We start from the raw sequence: 20201 nt of genomic DNA on the forward strand, positions 1-20201 counted from the left end.
GGGAGGTGTTGTGGAGGTTTTTGGACCTTAACTACATCTTGCTCCCTCAATCGCTTCCTTTGTGAGTCAATCAGGCTAAAGAACTGCGAATGGGAAATACAGGCCCTACGGAATTTTCTTTTTCTTCCATTGAGTACCTTGCGTACCAAAGCCTCAAAATAGCCCCCTCTGTGGCATGATTACAATGTGCAATTTGTATCTCGAAGACTGTTTACTAGATGTTAATGATATTTTTGAAAATAGCACTCTTTAATCCTATTACCTACTGTGCAATTTCTGTTGTTTCTGTCGACATCTATATATTACTGTAAATACAAACTGAAAAACCCAATATTTTATCAGAACGGTAAGGATATAACTTATTTTTAAGTTGTCTTTGTTTTTAAATTTTACATTGGTTTAAGTTGTGAGCTCATTTGGAAATGTGTACAAAATGAATGTGGAAAGCTTTGTTACTCGTTGACTGTTAAGTGTTCTTTCTCAATGTTGTGCACTGAATTTGAAGTTCATTTCAAAATTATATATTCATTTTATCCAAGAGCCAACATTTGAATCACAGACTATGTATCGTAAAGGATGTATAATTTGCCTTGAATGTAATGTATTAATAATTTGAAAAAGTTGTAAACAATTAACTGTAGCTGGTGTTTCCTTTAAAAAAAAAAAAAGGGGGAACATGATTAAGCCCGTTTAGCTACTTAGTGTAACATTTCCCGCAGTTCAGACTTAGACCCTCAAGTCTTGATACATGTCAGCTTTTCTTATGCATATAAAAATATCACAGTGACCACCAATTACAAAATGCCGTTTTTATCACTGTCAATACTGTGATCTTGAACATCAGTACCCATGGAATTGCACCATACAAAGGTATGAAAAAAAAAAAACATTAAAATAGATATTGCATCTTCAAAAAGCTAACTTTCATCCATAAATACTTGATCTGCGATTTTAAGTTTACTGCAGTTTCTTACAACAGAATTACAGATTTTTTTATACAGCCAGAAAACTTACAAATTTAAATCCAGATGAGCATGATGTGACAAAGAAACAACTAAAACAGCAACGACATTCTCTGGTCACCATTTTGTGACAAACGCATTTGTTACAGTACAACATCAAAGGCCAGGAGTTCTACGCAGAGCAAGAGTGGTCCAGATCCACAGAAGGGGCTTCATAGTGGGCGTTTGTGGTGGTGAGTGTATGGAAAGGGTAATGTCCTGTCATGAAGACTGGTGTGGGGGTGTTTGGTACTCTATGCATGTCCAAGGGAAAAAGCACCAAGTTGGCGAGATGGATGTACTGGATGGCCTTCCTTGTCCCTCTGCACATCGCCTGGCTCTGAAACACACAAACACCAAGCAGATCATAAGACAATTGTACAAAGCCAGGCAGACATGGAGAAAACAGTGGTTGAATGAGATGTACTGTACAAACAGAGTGTAAACTTCTATTAACAATGTTGACACAATGGATCAATGAACGATCAGAAATCACTGGGGCAATGAGGAAACCACAAACACATTAATGTTGAAAATAGTGGAGTGAAAATCAAGAAGGATATGAGCATCATAATGAATTCTCTCACCTCCCAAAGTGGATAAATCCTGCTGCATTTCTTTCCATCTTCAAGACAAAATCTGGAAGAGAGACAAAGTGCTGGTTCAGATTCTCATACATAAACACATAAGCACTGATCATACAAAGTGCTCAAACCGAACCAAACCTCGTTCATAGAGGCACCTGTGTCATAGAGGAGATGAGATATATGGTTTATCATAATATTGCAAATAAGTTTACCATGTTCACCCACCAGTAAGATAGTAATCTCTATAATTTGGTCAAGAGTAATAAAGGTTCCTTTCCACAAAAGGATATAGCCTGTAATCACCGTTAGTAATACCACAAAATTCATGCACTCATGCTCGCCTGTTTGTTGGTAAACAATCCAAACAGATCTGTGGTTGACCTCTCCATATACAGGGGCACAGCAAGGACAAACAGTACAGTACATTAAAAACTCAAAATAATTTCATATAAAGCACACTAGTGAACAGACTGATTTACAGAAAAGCACATAATCCTGTTTACCTGGAATCAGTTCAATGTATTTTGAGGACAGTGAGAGTAAGGGCCAGGTGACAGTCAGGCAGGTTTGCTTGCTACTGGAGTATGGTGTGTAAGTAATGCAGGTTACCTAGCAAAGTATATGAATAGTACTCTAGGTAGACCTTAGATCAGTTTGCTGTGGTATTTATTATTTTCCATCTGAGGAACCAGCTACAGTACATTCCCTCCATCCTCAGATTACTTGCATTAAAACTACTTCTTAAGAACAGACTCATCTTTGACGATGTTGATGAGCTTGTCCAGGCTGGGTTAAACACAGGTATAGAGGCAACTACAAGAATTAGCCCAGCCAATACTAGTCGGGGGTCCTACTGCTGCGGTGCATAGGGAGAGCGGTGTCACCCACCTGTGTGGTTGTGGCAGCTGCCCCTCTTCCTCCTCCTAACTGGGGTTTGGCTTCTCTGGAGACTTCTGGAGCTGTGGAGATGGGGGGGGGGGGGAGTAGGTTAGACTACTGGCATAAATACAGCAATATCTTGAGATGGGTGCAAACGCCCGGATGGAAAGAGGAAAAGTGAATGTTTCACACTCAAAACATTCTTGGGTAGTGAGATATCAATCTATTTATTGTTATATTGGTATAAATTTAGCAGTCAGCCTTTCAGCCATTTTTAAACAATAGTAGGTAGATTCGAGAAATGCATTTTACTCACACAAAAATGTATATTTCTCACACACAGTACATGGCACCCACTTTAGTACATCCTTCACTCTGACAGATGACAGACATTGCTCTCATGCAGTGCTGCTTCCTGCCATGTGTCGTAACCAAACACAAGGGGACAGTAGAGCACTTCCACAAAGAAGATCAAACATTGGTTGGGCTTCTAATCTAAATCAGCATGACACGACTGAAATGATAGCTGCTAACCACCAATGTGAGAAGACACATTCAAAAAACATGAACATAAGGCGAGAGATGAGACCAGAGAACAAAAACAAGCTAGAGCAGATGGGAAAGCTAGTCATAGGCAGCATAACCAAAATAACACACAAAAAAGAGATGAATTATTAAAAGCAGACAAACTGAGAACAGATTTCTGGCCATGATTTTGCTACAGATTGTAACATTATAAAAACAATGTGTTTTTTAATTGTATTGGGGGGGGGGGGGGGGTAAAGGTGCAGAACAACAGGCAGAATAGCTACTGTACCTGTGTTTGTTCTCTTAGAAATTCAGGTAGCTGAAATTCACCTTTAAAGACCTGGAAAAACAAAGGACTGGGTTTAGAGACCAGCTGCTACAGAACATTGCAGTAAGATGGAGGTCCAATAGAAACCAAAGGAATGATCACTGAATTCCTTATGCTTTCAACTCTTGGCTATCTAATATGATTGGTTTGATAATATGTCCAATCACCTGGCCCATAATCAATTTAGCTCATTTGATAATTTAGCATAACACATAGAAAGCATTGAAAACCAAAGAGATAAGTCACAGTCAATTCTGAGGACTCCTTCCCTTGTGGACTGTGATCTGAGGCGTGGGTTCTGAGCAGCACAGCCTCAGCGGAGTTTGACTGACGGTGTTTTCGTCATTGCTAGGGGAAACATTAACATCCCCCTGTGAGAGGCCTGGCGTATTAGCTGACGGAGTGTTAGAGACTTAGCAGTGTAGCGGAGTGAATGTGAGTCACAGAGGGGAGAGAGGAAGACTAAGGGAGGGAGTTGAACAGAGCCAGAGAGAGGGAGGAAAGGAAGCAGTCACCCTGGTGACTGTTGACATAAGAAGCTGCCAACATGAGGCTGACAGAGCTCCAGAGGGAAAGAAAGAAAGAAAGAAAGAAGGAAAGAAAGAAAGAAAGAAAGAAAGAAAGAAAGAAAGAAAGAAAGAAAGAAAGAAAGAAAGAAAGAAAGAAAGAAAGAAAGAAAGAAAGAAAGAAAGAAAGAAAGAAAGAAAGAAAGAAAGAAAGAAAGAAAGAAAGAAAGAAAGAAAGAAAGAAAGAAAGAAAAAGAAAGAAAGAAAGAAAGAAAGAAAAATATCGAAGGAGGGGTCAGTGTCCTCAGTCAGGATAAGTCAGAGTTACCTCATATCCTGGTTTCCACTACCCTAGGGAATCCAGGAATTTGCACAGTTGTGTGTGTGTGTGTGTCCTTAAAGGAAAGTAAGACAGAGGGGCTTTTCAAAACCTGGCAAACTAAGGAGCTCCCCTGCCACTTTATGTCTGTTGCCTGCTGGTCTCGACTAGACAGAGATCTAACACTCATCGACCCGTCTCGCTTGTCCTCCATTTCCTTTCCACAGAGGGAAAGGACAGTCCCTTACTGCCTTCTATAACTGGCCCCGCTGTTCAGCACTATAATGAAACAACTCGACCATGAGAAGTCGTATAAACCCTCCTTGAGGAGGAAGGAAAGAGGAGAGGGGTGGAACGAGGACGAGAACAAGGGATGAAGTGCAAAAGGGAAGGAGTGAGACTACTAAACAGAGAGAGAGAGAGAGAGAGAGAGAGAGAGAGAGAGAGAGAGAGATGGTGTACCAGGTGGGGGCAGCATGGAGACAGAGAGAATACTGATCAGGAGAGAGTAGAGCCTTTGAGAACAACATGACTGTCTGGAGTCAGGAGGTTTGGGTTCCAGTCTGGGTTGGAGTGTGTGTGTGTGGGGGGGGGGGGTAATACTCTAAAGCAGTATCAGGGGGGAAAACCATGAATTTGCTCTGCAGTCTGCACGCACGCCGAGGACAGCAAAGTGGTGAGAGGCTTCACTAAATCATATACTGTAGCTACCTCCACTGAGGTGGATAGGAACGTTCCTGTATGTGTTTAGCATTGGGTAGTCTTTGCCGGCTGTGGCCCGAGTGCCAGAAATCTGGAATTTGCCGGAATTTTATCTGTAATGAGTTCCAACATGTGGGAGAGAAGAGGCAGGCATGCATGCCTTCTCATTTCCTCCTGGGTGCCATTTTGAAACCAAAGCTCATCAGACAAGGGCTTGGCCCAGCAGGCATCCTTTATCTCTTCTCTTTCTGGGGGAGGGGGCTGTGAATGCAGCCAGTCACTTCTAGAGGATAGAAATCCCTGAAAGCAGAGCAGTACGGTTTGGATGTCTGGGGCCACGGCCAGCCTTGACAGCTTTGCATGTCACGGATCAATCTTTCCGTTCGGAAAGAGCCGCAGCATGGAAAAAGAGCCAGAATTCTTGTTCCTCCTCCTCCCCTCTCTCCCACTCTTTCTCTGGAACTGCCAAAGCGGAGAATCCGCTGTGGAACCACAGGAGGAGCGACAAGCAAAACACGAGGGAATGTAAATCAAACGTTACCGGAATGTTGCCCCTCTGACTTTCCCCAGTATGTTCCAGACATACAGGTCATCGCCCCCCCCCCCCCCCCCCCCCCATTAACCGCTCACAACATTAAACTCCAAATGAGAACGATGACTATATTTCCTATTAAAGGAAATCAAACAGGACAAGAAGTTTTGGGGGAGGATCCTATTCCCACCGAGGGAAAGAGCCGGAAAAACGCTCATCGGCGTGACGAAAGAGAGGACGCGCTGCCAACGCTGAACCTGACCCCAATTAAACTCTGAATGACTGACTCTGTGCTTCATGGTTACGTCTTCTCTCTGTGAGACCTGTTGTTGAAATGAGTGAGCGCTCACTGGCTGCAGTTGAAAATGATGCCTACCGCCTACCTGCTGCCTCCAGTCCAGCTGGACTCAAATAGGTTAAGTGGCTTTGAGAGACATTGGGGCTCAAGTCAGAGTAGCTCATAGATAAAGAAATACAGTATGCCTAGTTCCTGTTACAGACGACAAATCAACAAGACATGCCCACATGCACAGCGGGGGGGGCAGTAGAGAGAGGGTACAGGCTGGGCTGGGCAGTGGGCATGTGCCTTCTCCTGGGCACAGCCCTCCCACAGGGCTTGGCGCAGCCTTCCCCGCCAGCCCAGCCAAAGGCAGCCGGCTCGTGGCAGGGTCAGAGAATCCATCTGGAAGCGACATTACCAAGACGAACCCTGCAGGGCTCTGAGGAGAGACTCGGTGCTCTGACTGCAACCTGAACTCCCTCTCCTCCCCGAGCCACACTCCTGGGCAGCGAGGTGGCCAGCAGCAACACCCCGTACATGCAGAGCAGCTGACGGAGAGGAGGCGCTTTCCGCATAGGGGAGGTTGTTTCAGCTGCACTCCATCTCCTTGCACCACGTCTCCTCCTATGGCAACTCACCAAGGTTGCGAGCAATTACTTTCTCGAACCACCCGATCTCCAACCCTGCACACACTCCAACTGCACCGCACTCCAACTGCACTCAAGACTCTGGATAGTTTCAACAAAAGAATAAGTCAATCTGACTTAACAATAGGAGTGCTCGATCATAACATAAATATGGCTGTCATAGACGAGGTTGAAGCAAGCAACATATTCACTGTACTTCCAGTACTGTGTGTGTGTGTGTGTGTGTGTGTGTGTGTGTGTGTGTGTACACAATACCAGGGGGTTAGGAGATTACCCAGCAGCCATATAGACAGATAAGCAGAGCTCTGCTCACAGGCCGTCAATAATGCCAGCTTCTAATCCCCCTGTGCCAGGTCTCTGCTACCAGGGACCTGCCAGCTTCACCTAACCTGACCCTGAACACATCCTGCAGAACCAGCCAAACATGTTGCCTTACCAACAAGCCACAGCAAAGAACAAAGTGCTGGCTACACTACCACAGTCTGTGTATATACAGTATGGGTCAATGATGTATAAGGTTTGCAAAGTAGCAAAATGATTCAATATTGTAGCAAATATGTAGCAAAAAGGATTTTATACTAAATTTATACATATGTATCTTTTTATGTTGAATTGATGGCCTCATGGCCTCAGGACACCAAATGTACACGTCATGTCTTTGACATCACGTCTTTGACCCATATGGGTCAAAGACTTGATGTGTACATTTGGTGTCCCAAGGCCATCAATTTAACATAAAAATATACATATGTATACAGTAAATATAATATTAAACCACTCAATTATAACCCTTCTTTTGACCCAGAAATATTTGTGTTGCAAAGTATTCAATTAAGGAAGCTATTGAGCTCTAAAATGTCAAAATGTCATTCAGTGTAACTGTCCCGGTAAAAATGTACTGTATTGACAAAGGTGATATTAAAATGTAGAAATGCATCCTAAACATATAAATGAACACCCATGGCATAATTGTGTTAGTGTTTGCAACAATATATACGGTCAACATACTGTATCTAAAAAATATTTTAAAACTTGAATAACTTTTGTTCCGACTTTTGCACTTCATCAATGTCATCCAGTACAAAGGTAAAAAGCTATTTTAAAGCATACAGTATCACATGATGGTAATCATGTGACAGTGTTTGGTATCTAAAAGAAGAACTCTTGAAGACCCTCTATCAATGTCATGAGGTGAGAAAATCCCTCGGAAATATGTGGATGATTTCACATTTTCACCTTCTAGTAACCTTTGGAACAAAAATGCATGTCCTTCAGTACAACACAGAAAGCATACTTTTGTCTTTCAGCGCAAGAGTTTCATGTGGTACCACACAGGCATGCAAACTGGTTAGAGGTGAAAGAAGAGATAGGTGAGAAGGATATGTAAGCAGAGAAAAACAGTTCCGCAAGGGGGGGCGGGGGTATGCAGGGATCTATTTTTCTATAAGCTACTAAATGCTTATTTATTTTGGGATTTTTAGGATTACTCTGGTGCTGGTCACAATCTAACAGAATTACGACTGAACAAAATAAAGTTCAAATTATACATTTAGTTTGGGGTAGCTGTGTCTCAGGAGGTAGAGCAGATCGTCCAATGACACTAGGGTCGGTAGTTCGAATCCGGCTCCTCCTGTCCACACGTCGAAGTGTCTTTGCGCAAGAACCCCAAATTGCTCGCAATGAGCAGGCTAGCACCTTGCATGGCAGCTACTGCCATTGGTGTGTGAATGGGTGAATGAGAGGCCATTGTAAAGCGCTTTGGATAAAATAAAGTGCGACAGTATATAAGTGCAGTCAATTTACCATATTAGTGCAATGAAGCTAGCAATGATATGATATTTAGTAAGGAAATTCACAAAAGGGCAGCCCCACCAGTTACACACCTATTTCATGGGCTGAATTAGCTACTAGCCTACAGTATATCCTATTCCTACTGTACCTGATGTGGCAAGAAAAAAAGTTAACATACAGAGATGAGTCACATATCCTAATGAATCCAATTCACTTTCATTGCGTGAGAACAGCCAAGTCTCTGAAAATTCATACCAGGTTTTGCTCGTTACCGTGCCGCGGTTACCTTGCAGTGAGAAATGCAGCAGGCAAACAGCTGAGCAATCGGCGGAGAGAGGCAGGCAAAATAAATGTAATTTGAGAGCTGGGGGAGGGGGGGGGTAAAACCTATATTTTGAAATGTGAAGAGGATATGTCCCTGGGCTGGCAGGTAGGCTACTTTGGGGGTTTCAATTGAGCTTCTCTATGTAGATTTGTGGCTGGCACGCACTTCCACTCAGCCCTGTGGCAACTTTGTTTGCTTTTTCCAAACAGCAGGTCCCAGACTGGGCTAGCGTTGTACTGTGACTAGTAAATTCATTAACTCAATTTTGCTTGCTGCCTTCTTATTGACTGTCAATAAACGCGCATACAGATCCAAATGCACATCCACAGTATCAGATTGTCGCGCTCCATTGGCCCAATTCCAATGTCCATACTCAAGAGACTCACAGATTTATTGTCTTTCTATGTGTAAGTTTCTTTGACAGCGGGCTCTCGACCGTCCCACCTCCAAACATTTCTCATCGGATCTGCACATATCACGTAGGTGACCCATTTTGGATTCAAAACGGCGAATTTCTCTGAAAGTTGACAAGTTTGCATGCCTGACCACAATGTCACCCGTTATGCTGACAGTAGCTTTGCTATCCCACATTTTCACTAGTTTACAACATTTAATCATGCAATTCATATTTACCTGTTATATGTATACTATAATATTGTAATTTGAAACCATTTTATGGGATTTTAAGGAATTTAAAGGCACATTATCTTTATAGGCCTAACCTACTGTAGTTACAGTAGATAGCCATCATTGTCTGATAAGGAGAGGGCTGCACAGATCATACAGATTCAGATTCTAGTCTGGAAAGACTAACTAGCCAGAAGAAAAGAAAGGTATTGTTTTCACTTGAATGCCAACATGTCCATTTAGAACTGTACACAAACATAGCTATAAAGCTACCAACATTGGAAGACATCTAAAAACGATGGTTATTACTTATGCAGCTAGCTATATCACCAAGCTAAAATTAGCTGCTGCTAACTGCTGTAGTTACAGTAGCTAGCAAGCTATAACCAACTTGGTAATAGCTAGCTACAACCCGTTTTTGTCTTCTGATGTTAGCTATGTATTCAAGGTGACAAAACGACCTTGAAACCCCTGTATGAATACTGAATATTATCATACTGAATACTGTCAAACTGGTAGGCTCTCAAGGCACATTCTCTTGTGAATAATGGAATCGATCTAAGCTAGCCTGCACATATTAAACATACGATTCTTTTTTTTCTTTTTTTTTTTTTTACACAGTTTTAACTTAAATAGCTAAAATATTGTCATACAGTACAACGCCAGTATTTATATTAAAATACAATAATCTTGTTTTGTTGACTTGGAGAGACAAAAACAAATTTCAAAGGATGAAGTGAAAGATATTTTCATAGATATTGGCATTTTTTTCAGTGTAAGGCAGAATATTTTTGTAAAAAAAACCTTGAACAAATGTTGAATTGTACCCATGACATAAAAAATGTGGTATTCAAAATAAAATCAAAGTCATAATGTTCATTATTTTCCATAATTTAATTCAAAAAGTGAAACTTTCATGTATTCTACATCCATAACACAAAGGCCGTGTCCGAAATGCCTGCTACCTGCTATATAGCAGGCGAGAAGTAGCATGATACTTAGTACCTACTACTCCACGAAAACGATATAGCAGGCGAGAAAAGGTAGCATGCTACTCGAGTCAGGTGACCGGAATGCGTGGGTTACATCGTTACGCTCCACTGGCTGGCTAACTTAGCCGGTAACCTTGCGTTTCCATGGCTACAGGGCTACTAGTTATGGCGCGTTCCAGGCAACCCGTAACTCGTGACACCTCCTACACGTGAAAATGCTCTGGAATGGCAGTCAAACCCGTAACTTCCCACCCGGCAACTGGGAGTACATCGATCTGTACGAGTTCACGGGTGGGAAGTTACGGGTTTGACTGCCATTCCAGAGCATTTTCACGTGTAGGAGGTCGGAAAAACACGAGTTACGGGTTGCCTGGAACGCGCCATTAGCTACGACATCGTGAGTTCTCGAAATCTAATTTTTAGCTCACATATAAACACAAAACTGCATTTGTAGCTCTGTGTCGTTATAACTAAGATATCTGACAGAAAAAATAATTTTTCAATGAACAAATTTTGCCACTACTTACATTTAAAAACTCCTTCGCTCTGCCCCGCCTGACAGTCACCGGCGTCGGCCACGACAGCTGTCCAGAAAATTTCGCTGAACAGTGATGTGATTTCCAGAATACAGTAGCATGCTCTGAACTATGCTACGTTTTTTGCTGTTTTTTCGCCAATATAGCAGGCGAGGTAGCAGGCGAGAATAGCAGGCGAGAGGTAGCAGGCACAGTTTTGAAGTAGCATGCTACTTCTCGCCTGCTATATAGCAGGTAGCAGGCATTTCTGACACGGTGAAAGTGAAATATTTCAAGCCTTTTTTGTTTTAATCTTTATTATCATACAGAATGTTCAGTATGTTCATTTATACACTCAATACTGGGTTGGGGCTCCTTTTGCACAAATTACTGTATCAACATGAAGCGTGGCATGGAGTCAATCGGCATTGAAATATCTCACTTCATGTGTAATGAATCTATAATATATGAAAGTTTCACTTTTTGAATTAAATTATGGAAAATAATGAGCTTTCCACAATATTCTAATTTTCTGAGATGCACCTACAAAAGCATGCACGCGGGAACACACACACACACACACAGGTTGGACTATGGCGGAGCTGCCGTAATCACAGTGCTCAGGCTGTATTAAAGGATTACTGTACTAGTGAATCAGCTCCAAGGGGAGCCATAAGGAAGATGCAGCCAGCAGTTCAGCCAGCGCCCGTGGCAGCAGCATCTGGAAGCTCTGTGTCACCGGGAGAGCGTTTGAGCTTAAGCAGGAGCCCACTCAGTGGGATGTATAATCTGCAACTCCGCCCACGTTTAACAGCGAGGCAGGCATTTTTTACACTGACGCCCCACGGGCATTTCCTCCAGCATTGGTCAGAAAACGTTTCAGAAAACGTTGACAACTACGAGTGGGCTTGGAGGGCAAGGAAATGTGTTTTCCCAGATCGATCGATAAATAGCAAGAAGGGAAGAAAATGTGCTTGGGGTCTTGACAAAACTCTGATGTACTCCATGAACACACACAGTGGAATAACCTACGACTATGTCTATCATTGGAAGGTAAATAATTAATTCCCTCCCTCACATCAACCTCCATAGAGACGATCACGTTGAGGTCAATGAGCCTAATGGCCATCAACAGCAGTCATAATGATGGCCACACAAAGCAGGCGTAGATACCCCTGGATCGATGAGCAGATATGGCTCCGCTTACCAGCCCGTCTGCGTCATCAACACCACGGCCCGTCTCCAGCCCCGGTCACAGCTCCTGGCTCAGAAGCATCAGTCATTGGACACCGCAGCCGTACACTTCTCATTTTCTCCCCAATCACTTCCAACATCCTCATCTTATCAGTGTTACTGCGGAGAGGCCGAGAAACGTATTGATCCCAATATCCATTTCTCACCGGGGATCAGAGAAACTTGCAAAGCCACTTAAAAGCGATCGATTGTGGCTTTGGAGCCTCTCCAGAAATCCCTCATTTACAGCATGCTGGAAAAACCCTGGTCCTTTATTTTACTGTCCTGTGTGACTAATGCTCCGTTGCCAAGTTACCATAATTACCATAATCACGCCGTTGTCAACCACACAACGACTGCAGTGGAAATATCAATCTGCGATAGATTGTACGCACAAGATGAAGAGTCAAGATGCATTTTGGTCTGTAATATGATGTTTTATTGTTTGATACACTTGGGACCAATGCTTCCATGGAAACTGTAGACACCGACAGCTGAAACTCAACTTGCCAAGAGCAAAAGCTCTCTGGGCAAAATGCAGGAAGGTGCCCTAATGGCTGCATTCTCGGCTGGTGAAAACAGATCTTGCACTGCTGACAAGATGCACAGATTTCCTCAGTCACCTCCACTAACAAAGGTGTCCAGAAGATGTGCCTACCCTTATCACTAAACTCCTTATCTTCAAGCCTGTTTGACATCATGTGGGGGATGGGGTCAAGGACGTATTTTATCGCATGCAACAGACCTCATGTCTTCACTATAGAACACTCAGAACGGGTCATGGTGAACCTTCCCAGAATTAACGAACAAGCTCAACTGTGACAAGCCAGATGCGACACGCATGCACGCACACACGCACGCACGCATATCTGGCCATGGCCAAATCCACAGAACCTTGTTGGTTTCCGTTCAGTTAGCCTAAGCATAGTCAGGTTTAGGTGATCTCCACATACGGCGAAACATGATAACCTCCTTTGGCCACGAGAAAAACAATGACTTTAGTGGCTTATATTTAATCCGGGCGGCTGTTCATGCATGGGGAACATCGAAGCCCAAATGAGATATGAGGCCAACCTGACCTTCCACATGCCTCCCTGTTCCTCTCCAGACATACTATTGAACAGCTACACTCAATTTACCGGTCCATTCTTTTCAGCTAGCTGCAACAAAAGCTACATACCGTATGCTAGCATTCAAGCCCTGTTAAAATTGAGATGAAAAAGAGGGTAAACATTTGGATGAGCGGGGCAAGATGAGGAAAAAAAGAGAGCATTTCCACATGTGCTTCCATCAACTGGTGGTTCAGGGAGGTTTAGCAGCCAGATGCCTTGTGCGGTGCAGCGGTGATGGAGGAGGGGATTGTCCTACTGGTCACTGACTAGACGGGACAGAGGTGTAGTCATGGATAGTGTGGCCAGTGAATATAAAGTATGCCTGGCTGTATTCACAGCACCTCTTTACTATGCAGATAGCAGGGGAACTGTTTGTCTCTGTCTTACCATTGAAGTCCAAAGGGGACAGTTCTGATTATGCACAACTGATTTGCACAAATCCCAATTACAAGACACAGCAGCATTTACTGTATCAAACAACTGATGCAAAATCTTGTACTACACACAGAATCTCAGAGGATTAGATGAAGGGCAATAAATCATGTAAAAAAAAAACTAAAAAAAAACGGCAAGACGGGGGGAGGAGAGTGGGGGGAACAAGAAGGGCGGCGCGGAGAAGAACCCCCCACTGATGGCTGGCTAGACCGTCTGCAGCTAGCTAACCCGGAGCCAGTCTGTGATGCAGTGAGCCTGGTCTAAGCTCGGAGGCTGCTACAACGCACTTAACGGAAAGCCCTGTTATCGACATGGATAGATGACATCTCTCTTAAAAAATAAAAGTTAAAAAAGACAATAGTAATTTAAAACATGTTCCATTGCCATGGCAACGCCTTCCCGGAGAGACGTGGGTATGGTATACAACACGAGTGGCTTCCGCCCCCCACTGCTGTTCATCAAAAGCTCTGAGGGAATGCAGGATCAAACCTGAGCACACACACATACACAGGGTTAACAGTATCCCCTTGGTACTGTAGGCAGTTGTCTAGGGTGTGGCACACCTTGTTAGCAGATCTGTGGGGCTTAAGCCGTCTTCCTCTCCGAGAGGACGCTCTGTAGTGTGGATGAGGGAAGGGGGATAAGCCACGCAGCTGTTTCTGATCCGGGAAATATTGTAATACCCTGCAGATGTGTGCGTACGGAGGCACACACACGCGCACGCAGATACACACCCACACGGAGGTCGGGAAGACACGCATTGTTCTGTCTATGGTGTCGCTAACTAAAACCATCTTCTACTAACCAGAGGAGAAGGAGTGGGCTGAGGAATGTGTGTGTATGCACACAGAGACATGAATAATTATACCAACAAAAAATAATGTTAACATACGCCCACAGACATCTGCAGTGCGCACTCATGTAGAAGAACCCTGATTTTTTCGCAGGCGATCATTTCTCCAGTAGCATACTCAATGTTCTCACATATTAAGACTGATACAGATAGACGGTGACAATGGATCATGGGGATGCACACACATGCACGCGCGCACGCACACAATTTGACACATCATATACACAGACACGCACAGGGCTTTCAGTGGAGACAGGATAACAGAGGGCTAGTCCTGCAACCAATCACTAAGTCCCTCCCTTTCTGCCATTCTGAAAACATCAGATCAGACATTTGTGACGGCATCCAATTCCAACCAAAGCTCCTGAGAAGCCCTCGTCCTTCCAGACAGACAGTATCTGAATCCTATCTCCTCTCTTTCAATTGTTATTTTGTGAAATGACCGGAAACGTCCCCAAAAATAGCACAGCTGATATCTGTAATTCTCTCTGAAGGGACACAGGGTTAATGAATGGGTCTTTAGACCAAGGTCTCCATTATTCAGAATGACAGTTTGGCCAAAGGTCAAAGGGCCGTACATCTTGGAGAATAAATTGGCTGTGTATGAACTAAGGGAATGAGAGTAAATGTGACCGATAATGGTCTGCTATTCATCTTCTTTCTCCCAAACCGCCCACCAACAGCCGCTCCCTGCTGTAACTCAGGCAGTATTAAGAAGCCCGATGGAGACAGGCCACTGCTTTTTCAATAGTTTCACGGCATTCTCAGAGAAATGTGGTGTGTTGCAATGTTCCAATAGCAATGGTAAGAAAAACAGCCAAGTTGTCACATAGCCAAAGGAACGTGCCTCTGGAGCATCGTTGTGTTTCGTCATCATAAAAACGTTTTCATGATGTCAACCTGATGCTAGATGGAGGGCAGGTTCCCCTATTGATTTTCCAAACAGTGAAATCATAATAACATCATAATCACCCATGACGCTTTGCAAACAGTAGACCGTTATGACGTTAACCCTCCGTCTGGAAGCGTTCCTTCTCCCCCGCAGACTGGCACCGCCCAGCCACCTCCTAGTCTGTTAAACTCGCCAGTTTCCATCTCTGTTTGCGGTCAGACACGGTTTATCAACCCCCCACTCCTCTTAGCCTCACCACTGAAGAAAATGTTTTCCATTCGACTCATGCTCCACATGCCTGGAATAGCCTTCAAAAAGACTTGAAATTAATGGAATTGGTCTCTCTGCCGGCTTTTAAAGCTTGTTTAAGTGCAATGATTAATGATAAGGTTGGTACTTGGCAATATCTACAGGTATTTTAGTGGTACATTTTGACAGTTTAAATGCATTTCTTTTAGGTTTCCTTGTTTGTTTGTTTTTTTACTGTTGTTTGTGTCTGCAACTTTTTATGCTGCTATTTTCACCTCTTCACCAATAAGACTGGTCTGGACTGGTCGTTGTTTATGGCCTTGCAGCCAAGCCTACACCGATAGCCTCGGCGCCCAGGTCTCTCTCTAACCACAACAATTGCTGTTTGGCACAGAATGCACCAGCCCTAAGAATGTCATCTTTATCTCATAAGTCTATGGAAGGGAGACACAGTTTCTTCCAGAAAACTATGGCCGACAGCCATACTCAGGGTTCAATCATCATAATTAAAAATAGCTTATACAGTATTCAGGTTTACATTTGTCTATAACAGCCAGTTTCATCAGCACCAACCAGCTCAGTGGCCTTGTGGTTAGAATGTCTGCCCTGAGATTAAGAGGTTGGGGGTTCGTTCCCCGGAAGAGTGACACCAAAGACCATACCCAAAGCCTTCCTGCTTGGCACTCAGAATCAAGGGTTGGATTGGGGGCAAGTCCCTGCGACATACTAGCATCATGTCCAGGGAGTGTACTTGTACATCAAGCTGCCTCACACTAAGGAATCAGGAGATAGGTGCCTGCCCTATGCACTACTTTCTTATAACTTCAGCTGGAGCACAAACAAGCCTGGGGAATACTGTAATGGTATAAGATATACTGACGTATGACGTTTATTACTTTATTCTGCTCCCCTGAGAGAGAGGTAGTGTACTGTACCATAAAACAAGACATTCAATCGTATTATGTCTTTGTGTGTGTGTGCCTACAGTACAAGAGAATAATCAATAATAGATTAAGACAAATGGAAAACTAATTGTGAGTAGAATTCACCATCTGATCTTCTTCCAGAACTGCTTCTGTGTTACAGTACATCATGACTTGACAACACCTGCTTTCTTCAACACAGGTGCGTTAAGATTTACACAAGAGATTGTGTCCTTGATATAGAAAATTCAGTTCATTATTTCTGATCAAAACTGTGCTCTAGGCAATGGATAATGGCCTGAAACACAGCCAATGTGTGAGCACATGAACATGAGCACTCAGGTTTTACTTCAGGGAAACATTATTTGCAGTCTTCTCGTAAAATGCTAGATGGACTTGGGTATGTGCCGTTTGCTATGCAAGGAAAAAGGGAGCTCACATTTCTGGTAGTCTACTGTGGCCACTTCTGCTGACGGGGTAGAAACACATACATGCTAGCGCACACACACACACGCACACACACACACGCACACACACACGCACACACGCACACACACGCACACGCACACGCCTCTCACTCACCACTCTTTCTCCATCTTTGCTTTTACACACATCTTCTCATGAGAAGCAGCAAACATATTAAAAGGTATTTAAAAGAACAGTGTGAATTAAAACCTTATTCTGGTCAGAAAGCTCGCGGACGATAGCCAGATACCTTGAAAGAGTTCTCCGTCGTGTTAGACAAATCACGCTCGGTAAGCCAAGCTGGATGAAAGATGAATGGGACTGCAGCCAAGTAAGATTGAGGTGAAGTTGAGGGGTCACGTGCAAACATGATGAAAAACAAACCATCCTCAAACAAAGGTTTGCCCCCATAAAGCCAGCCTAAGCTGACGACAAATCCATAACAAATAAACTGCTTAAACATATTGTTGATTGGTCTTCTGGGGGCTGCTGGGGAGATGTCTATATAGCATTTTAATACAGAGCATAAAAATACAGTAAATGACTGAATATGTTTGCTAATTCAAGATATGAAATCCAAAGACCAGGGCTTGAGAGCATGTCACCTGATAGCCATGCTTGCAGAAAATGATTTAATAAAACATATTCTGCTCCAGAAATAGCAGCCTGCTTTCCACCACTGTAGATGGGTCAACTTGTAGCAAGGACATAACCGCTGAAGTAGGACTCACGCACACATGGGCAACAAACACACACACGCACACACGCACACACGCGCACACGCACGCACACACACACACACACATACACACATACACACATACACACATACACAGAAGTCAAATAATCACTGGAGAATATGAACATTTGAAGTGATTAGTGTTCAGGATTTAGTCTATCAAATGAAGACTGTTTTAATACATTTTAAAAAATCAGGCAGAAGGGATTGGGCACATGATTTAGGAGGAGGTGATGACTGGGGAGGCAGGGGATTTGACTAGAAGCAGTTGCACAGGATATTTAATAAGCTAGAGGCAGAGATTGAATAGGTGAACTACAGGTGATGATTGGAGAGATTGTTTGATGCAATGACGAGCCAAAAAATTAAGGGCATTAACAATTTCCCCTGTTACGCTATTGGCAAGAGCCTTTCCAGAGATGCATTTGCTTAGATGTGGGTAGCATGGATTTTGGACATTTGGTGGTTCAGTAGCACTCACCCTTCTAGTATTGTCCAGGACCTTGGGGTCTGGCCTGCCATAGTTTGGTGGGTTGGCATGTGGGTCGTACCCCAGTCGGGCCAGCATAGGGGCGATGACAGGCATGTCTCTCAGCACATCAACCGGGATCTTGCCCACCCACTTGGATAAGGCCTCCACGTTGACTGGCTTGATGACCTGATCTGTGGACCTCTCCACCCTGCAGGGAGAGAAATAATTAGCCTGGTTAGCATTCCTATGGCATTATTCTAACAATGAGCAACTGCATGGCACAGTGTACAAGGTCAGCATCATTCAAAAATGCAGTCCGCTATTGAGCTGTTGATTACCAATGCTGTGAATTAACTTGTTAGTCAAGCATTAGCATTGTTAGCTGAGCATTAGCATGGCTACTGTAGGTGAGAATTAGCCCTACTTGTTTAGTGTTAGTGTTGCCAGTTGTCCATTAGCATAGTTACATCACTGTTAATATTGTTTACTGAACCACCTTTAACAGCACAGCGTTAAAGGGAATAAATTACCTCTCACTGTATCAGATCACCCCCCCACCCCCCACCCATCATGTTGACATGCATCACATTTCAGCCCTTTTCACCTCAGTGAAGCGGTGAAACACAAGACACTGGCTGTCAACTCCCCCTTAACACAGTCAACATTTACTGCATAAAATAGTGCTCTGAATGCTAAACAAGGATTGCAGGCCATTACCTAACACGAATGAGAGCCTGGCTATTGGGAGTTGAAAGGCTGAGTGACTGAACAAAACCCTACTACCTACAGTAGCTAAGCCCAGGGGTGCCGCCAGGGATTTTGGGCCCCACTGGCCCCCACCACAATATTGGGAGGACACAATAAGCGGGGGGTCTGGGGGTCCTCCCCGAGGAAGTCTGTTTTGCATTCTGGTGAATTTTTATGCACCAATTTGAGACTTTACTGCATCAGCTTACCGTGGAAACGTGTTTATTTAAAGGAAAAATGCCCCACACTTGGCTAAGCAGTAGCGAAAATGAAAGATGTGTTCTGTTGTCTGTTGTGTAGAGACAGAGCATAAAGAGGGGAGAGGGGCGTCTGAGCAGCATTGGTTTGGACTGATGGCCTGTAGTCTCTCCACAACAAATTGTCTGGGGTGCTGACATTTCACTTCTAATCTGAATTCTGAACCAATAAAACAAAGGTTCAAAGGACTGAAATTGGCTCCACCGATCTCCTCAGCCACAGACCGATATGGTGCAATATTAAAAAAGAATAGACTATTATGTTACATCCTGAATTAATTATTCAGTCTGAAATTAAATATTCACACAGAAGGTGAACCTCTGGACTGCAGCCTCTGTTTTCCGAGAAAGGAACAAAGTTTACTGTTCATGTACGATGGGAGGGGATTAAATGTCAATTTACATTAAGGTAGGGAGAGGGTGGCTACATCTAGCCTTGTGAGACTATCCGGATCTCATGAGCTCACTTTCAGTTTCCCTCCACAGCTCAGTCTGGACTTCCATCTATCTCAAATGATTTCCAGAAATTGCATTTACAACCGGACCAATCAGGAACTGGGGCCTAACTGCTGTTCTGCCCCCCAGTGCGGAGGCAGGCTCTGATGGGCTCCCGTAGTTGATGATGTGAAATACATGCCATTGGCAAAATAATAGGCTAATGGCATCTCCTGAACCAAAGAATAAACAGCCATTACTCCAGTTATTTCAGAAAGACTGAATAACAAATAAACAGGAACTATGCACTAGCACAGCTTCTCGGCACAAAATACATTTTCGCAGTTCTTTTGGCATTATTGTTGATATTGATAGGAAAATATATATACAGCCAATGTAAAGCATTTTTCAACTTTGTCAAGCTTTTTCTATCTGTAAGGCATTTTTTCAAATCAGTGTAATTCAGCTGCATCATCATTTAAGCCATAGTGTATTCAATTAAACACATTACAGAAGTATGTTGCTGTGAGAAACACCAGGAGCTAATAGGAGCTCACTCATGCACACACACGTAAGACCTGTGTTGTTGGAGTCAGGATCCGCTCTGGAGACCACAGACCCTCATTTTGTAAGAACCTCCCCCTAGTTCCTGTTTTAAAAGACACAGATTCCATATGGTGAACAGATCACACAAGCAACCAACATGAGCGTTCAGTAGTCCCCAGGTGCTTTGAGTAGGGAAATGGGGGTTGACCTACAGCAATTCCTACATAGTTACAGTACAGCACAGAGCCTTGGCTCTCCACAGCTCCTGCACTATATGTGTCCAG

At 43.6% G+C, this 20201-nt stretch overlaps 1 protein-coding gene across 8 annotated transcripts in view; it reads right to left on the reverse strand.

Moving 5' to 3' along the window:
- Nucleotides 1–809: 809 nt before the first annotated feature.
- The window catches only part of tpst1 (tyrosylprotein sulfotransferase 1), a 47619-nt gene continuing 28227 nt past the window's right edge, over nt 810–20201 (reverse strand). The window contains exons 3-8 of one of the 8 annotated variants that reach the window (XM_084439321.1): nt 17942–18140; nt 3285–3335; nt 2477–2547; nt 1930–1958; nt 1589–1640; nt 810–1341 (exon numbers count right to left, since the gene is read on the reverse strand). In XM_084439321.1, coding sequence (XP_084295447.1) covers nt 2512–2547; nt 3285–3335; nt 17942–18140 — 286 coding nt within the window. In that variant the 3' untranslated portion in view covers nt 810–1341; nt 1589–1640; nt 1930–1958; nt 2477–2511. Of the gene's footprint in view, nt 1342–1588; nt 2548–3284; nt 3336–17941; nt 18141–20201 lie in introns of all 8 variants that reach the window. The other 7 variants (XM_084439322.1, XM_084439325.1, XM_084439319.1 and 4 more) reach the window with 7 other exon arrangements.

The sequence above is a fragment of the Borostomias antarcticus genome, assembly GCF_949987555.1.
Source record: "Borostomias antarcticus genome assembly, chromosome: 1".
NCBI lineage: Eukaryota > Metazoa > Chordata > Actinopteri > Stomiiformes > Stomiidae > Borostomias > Borostomias antarcticus.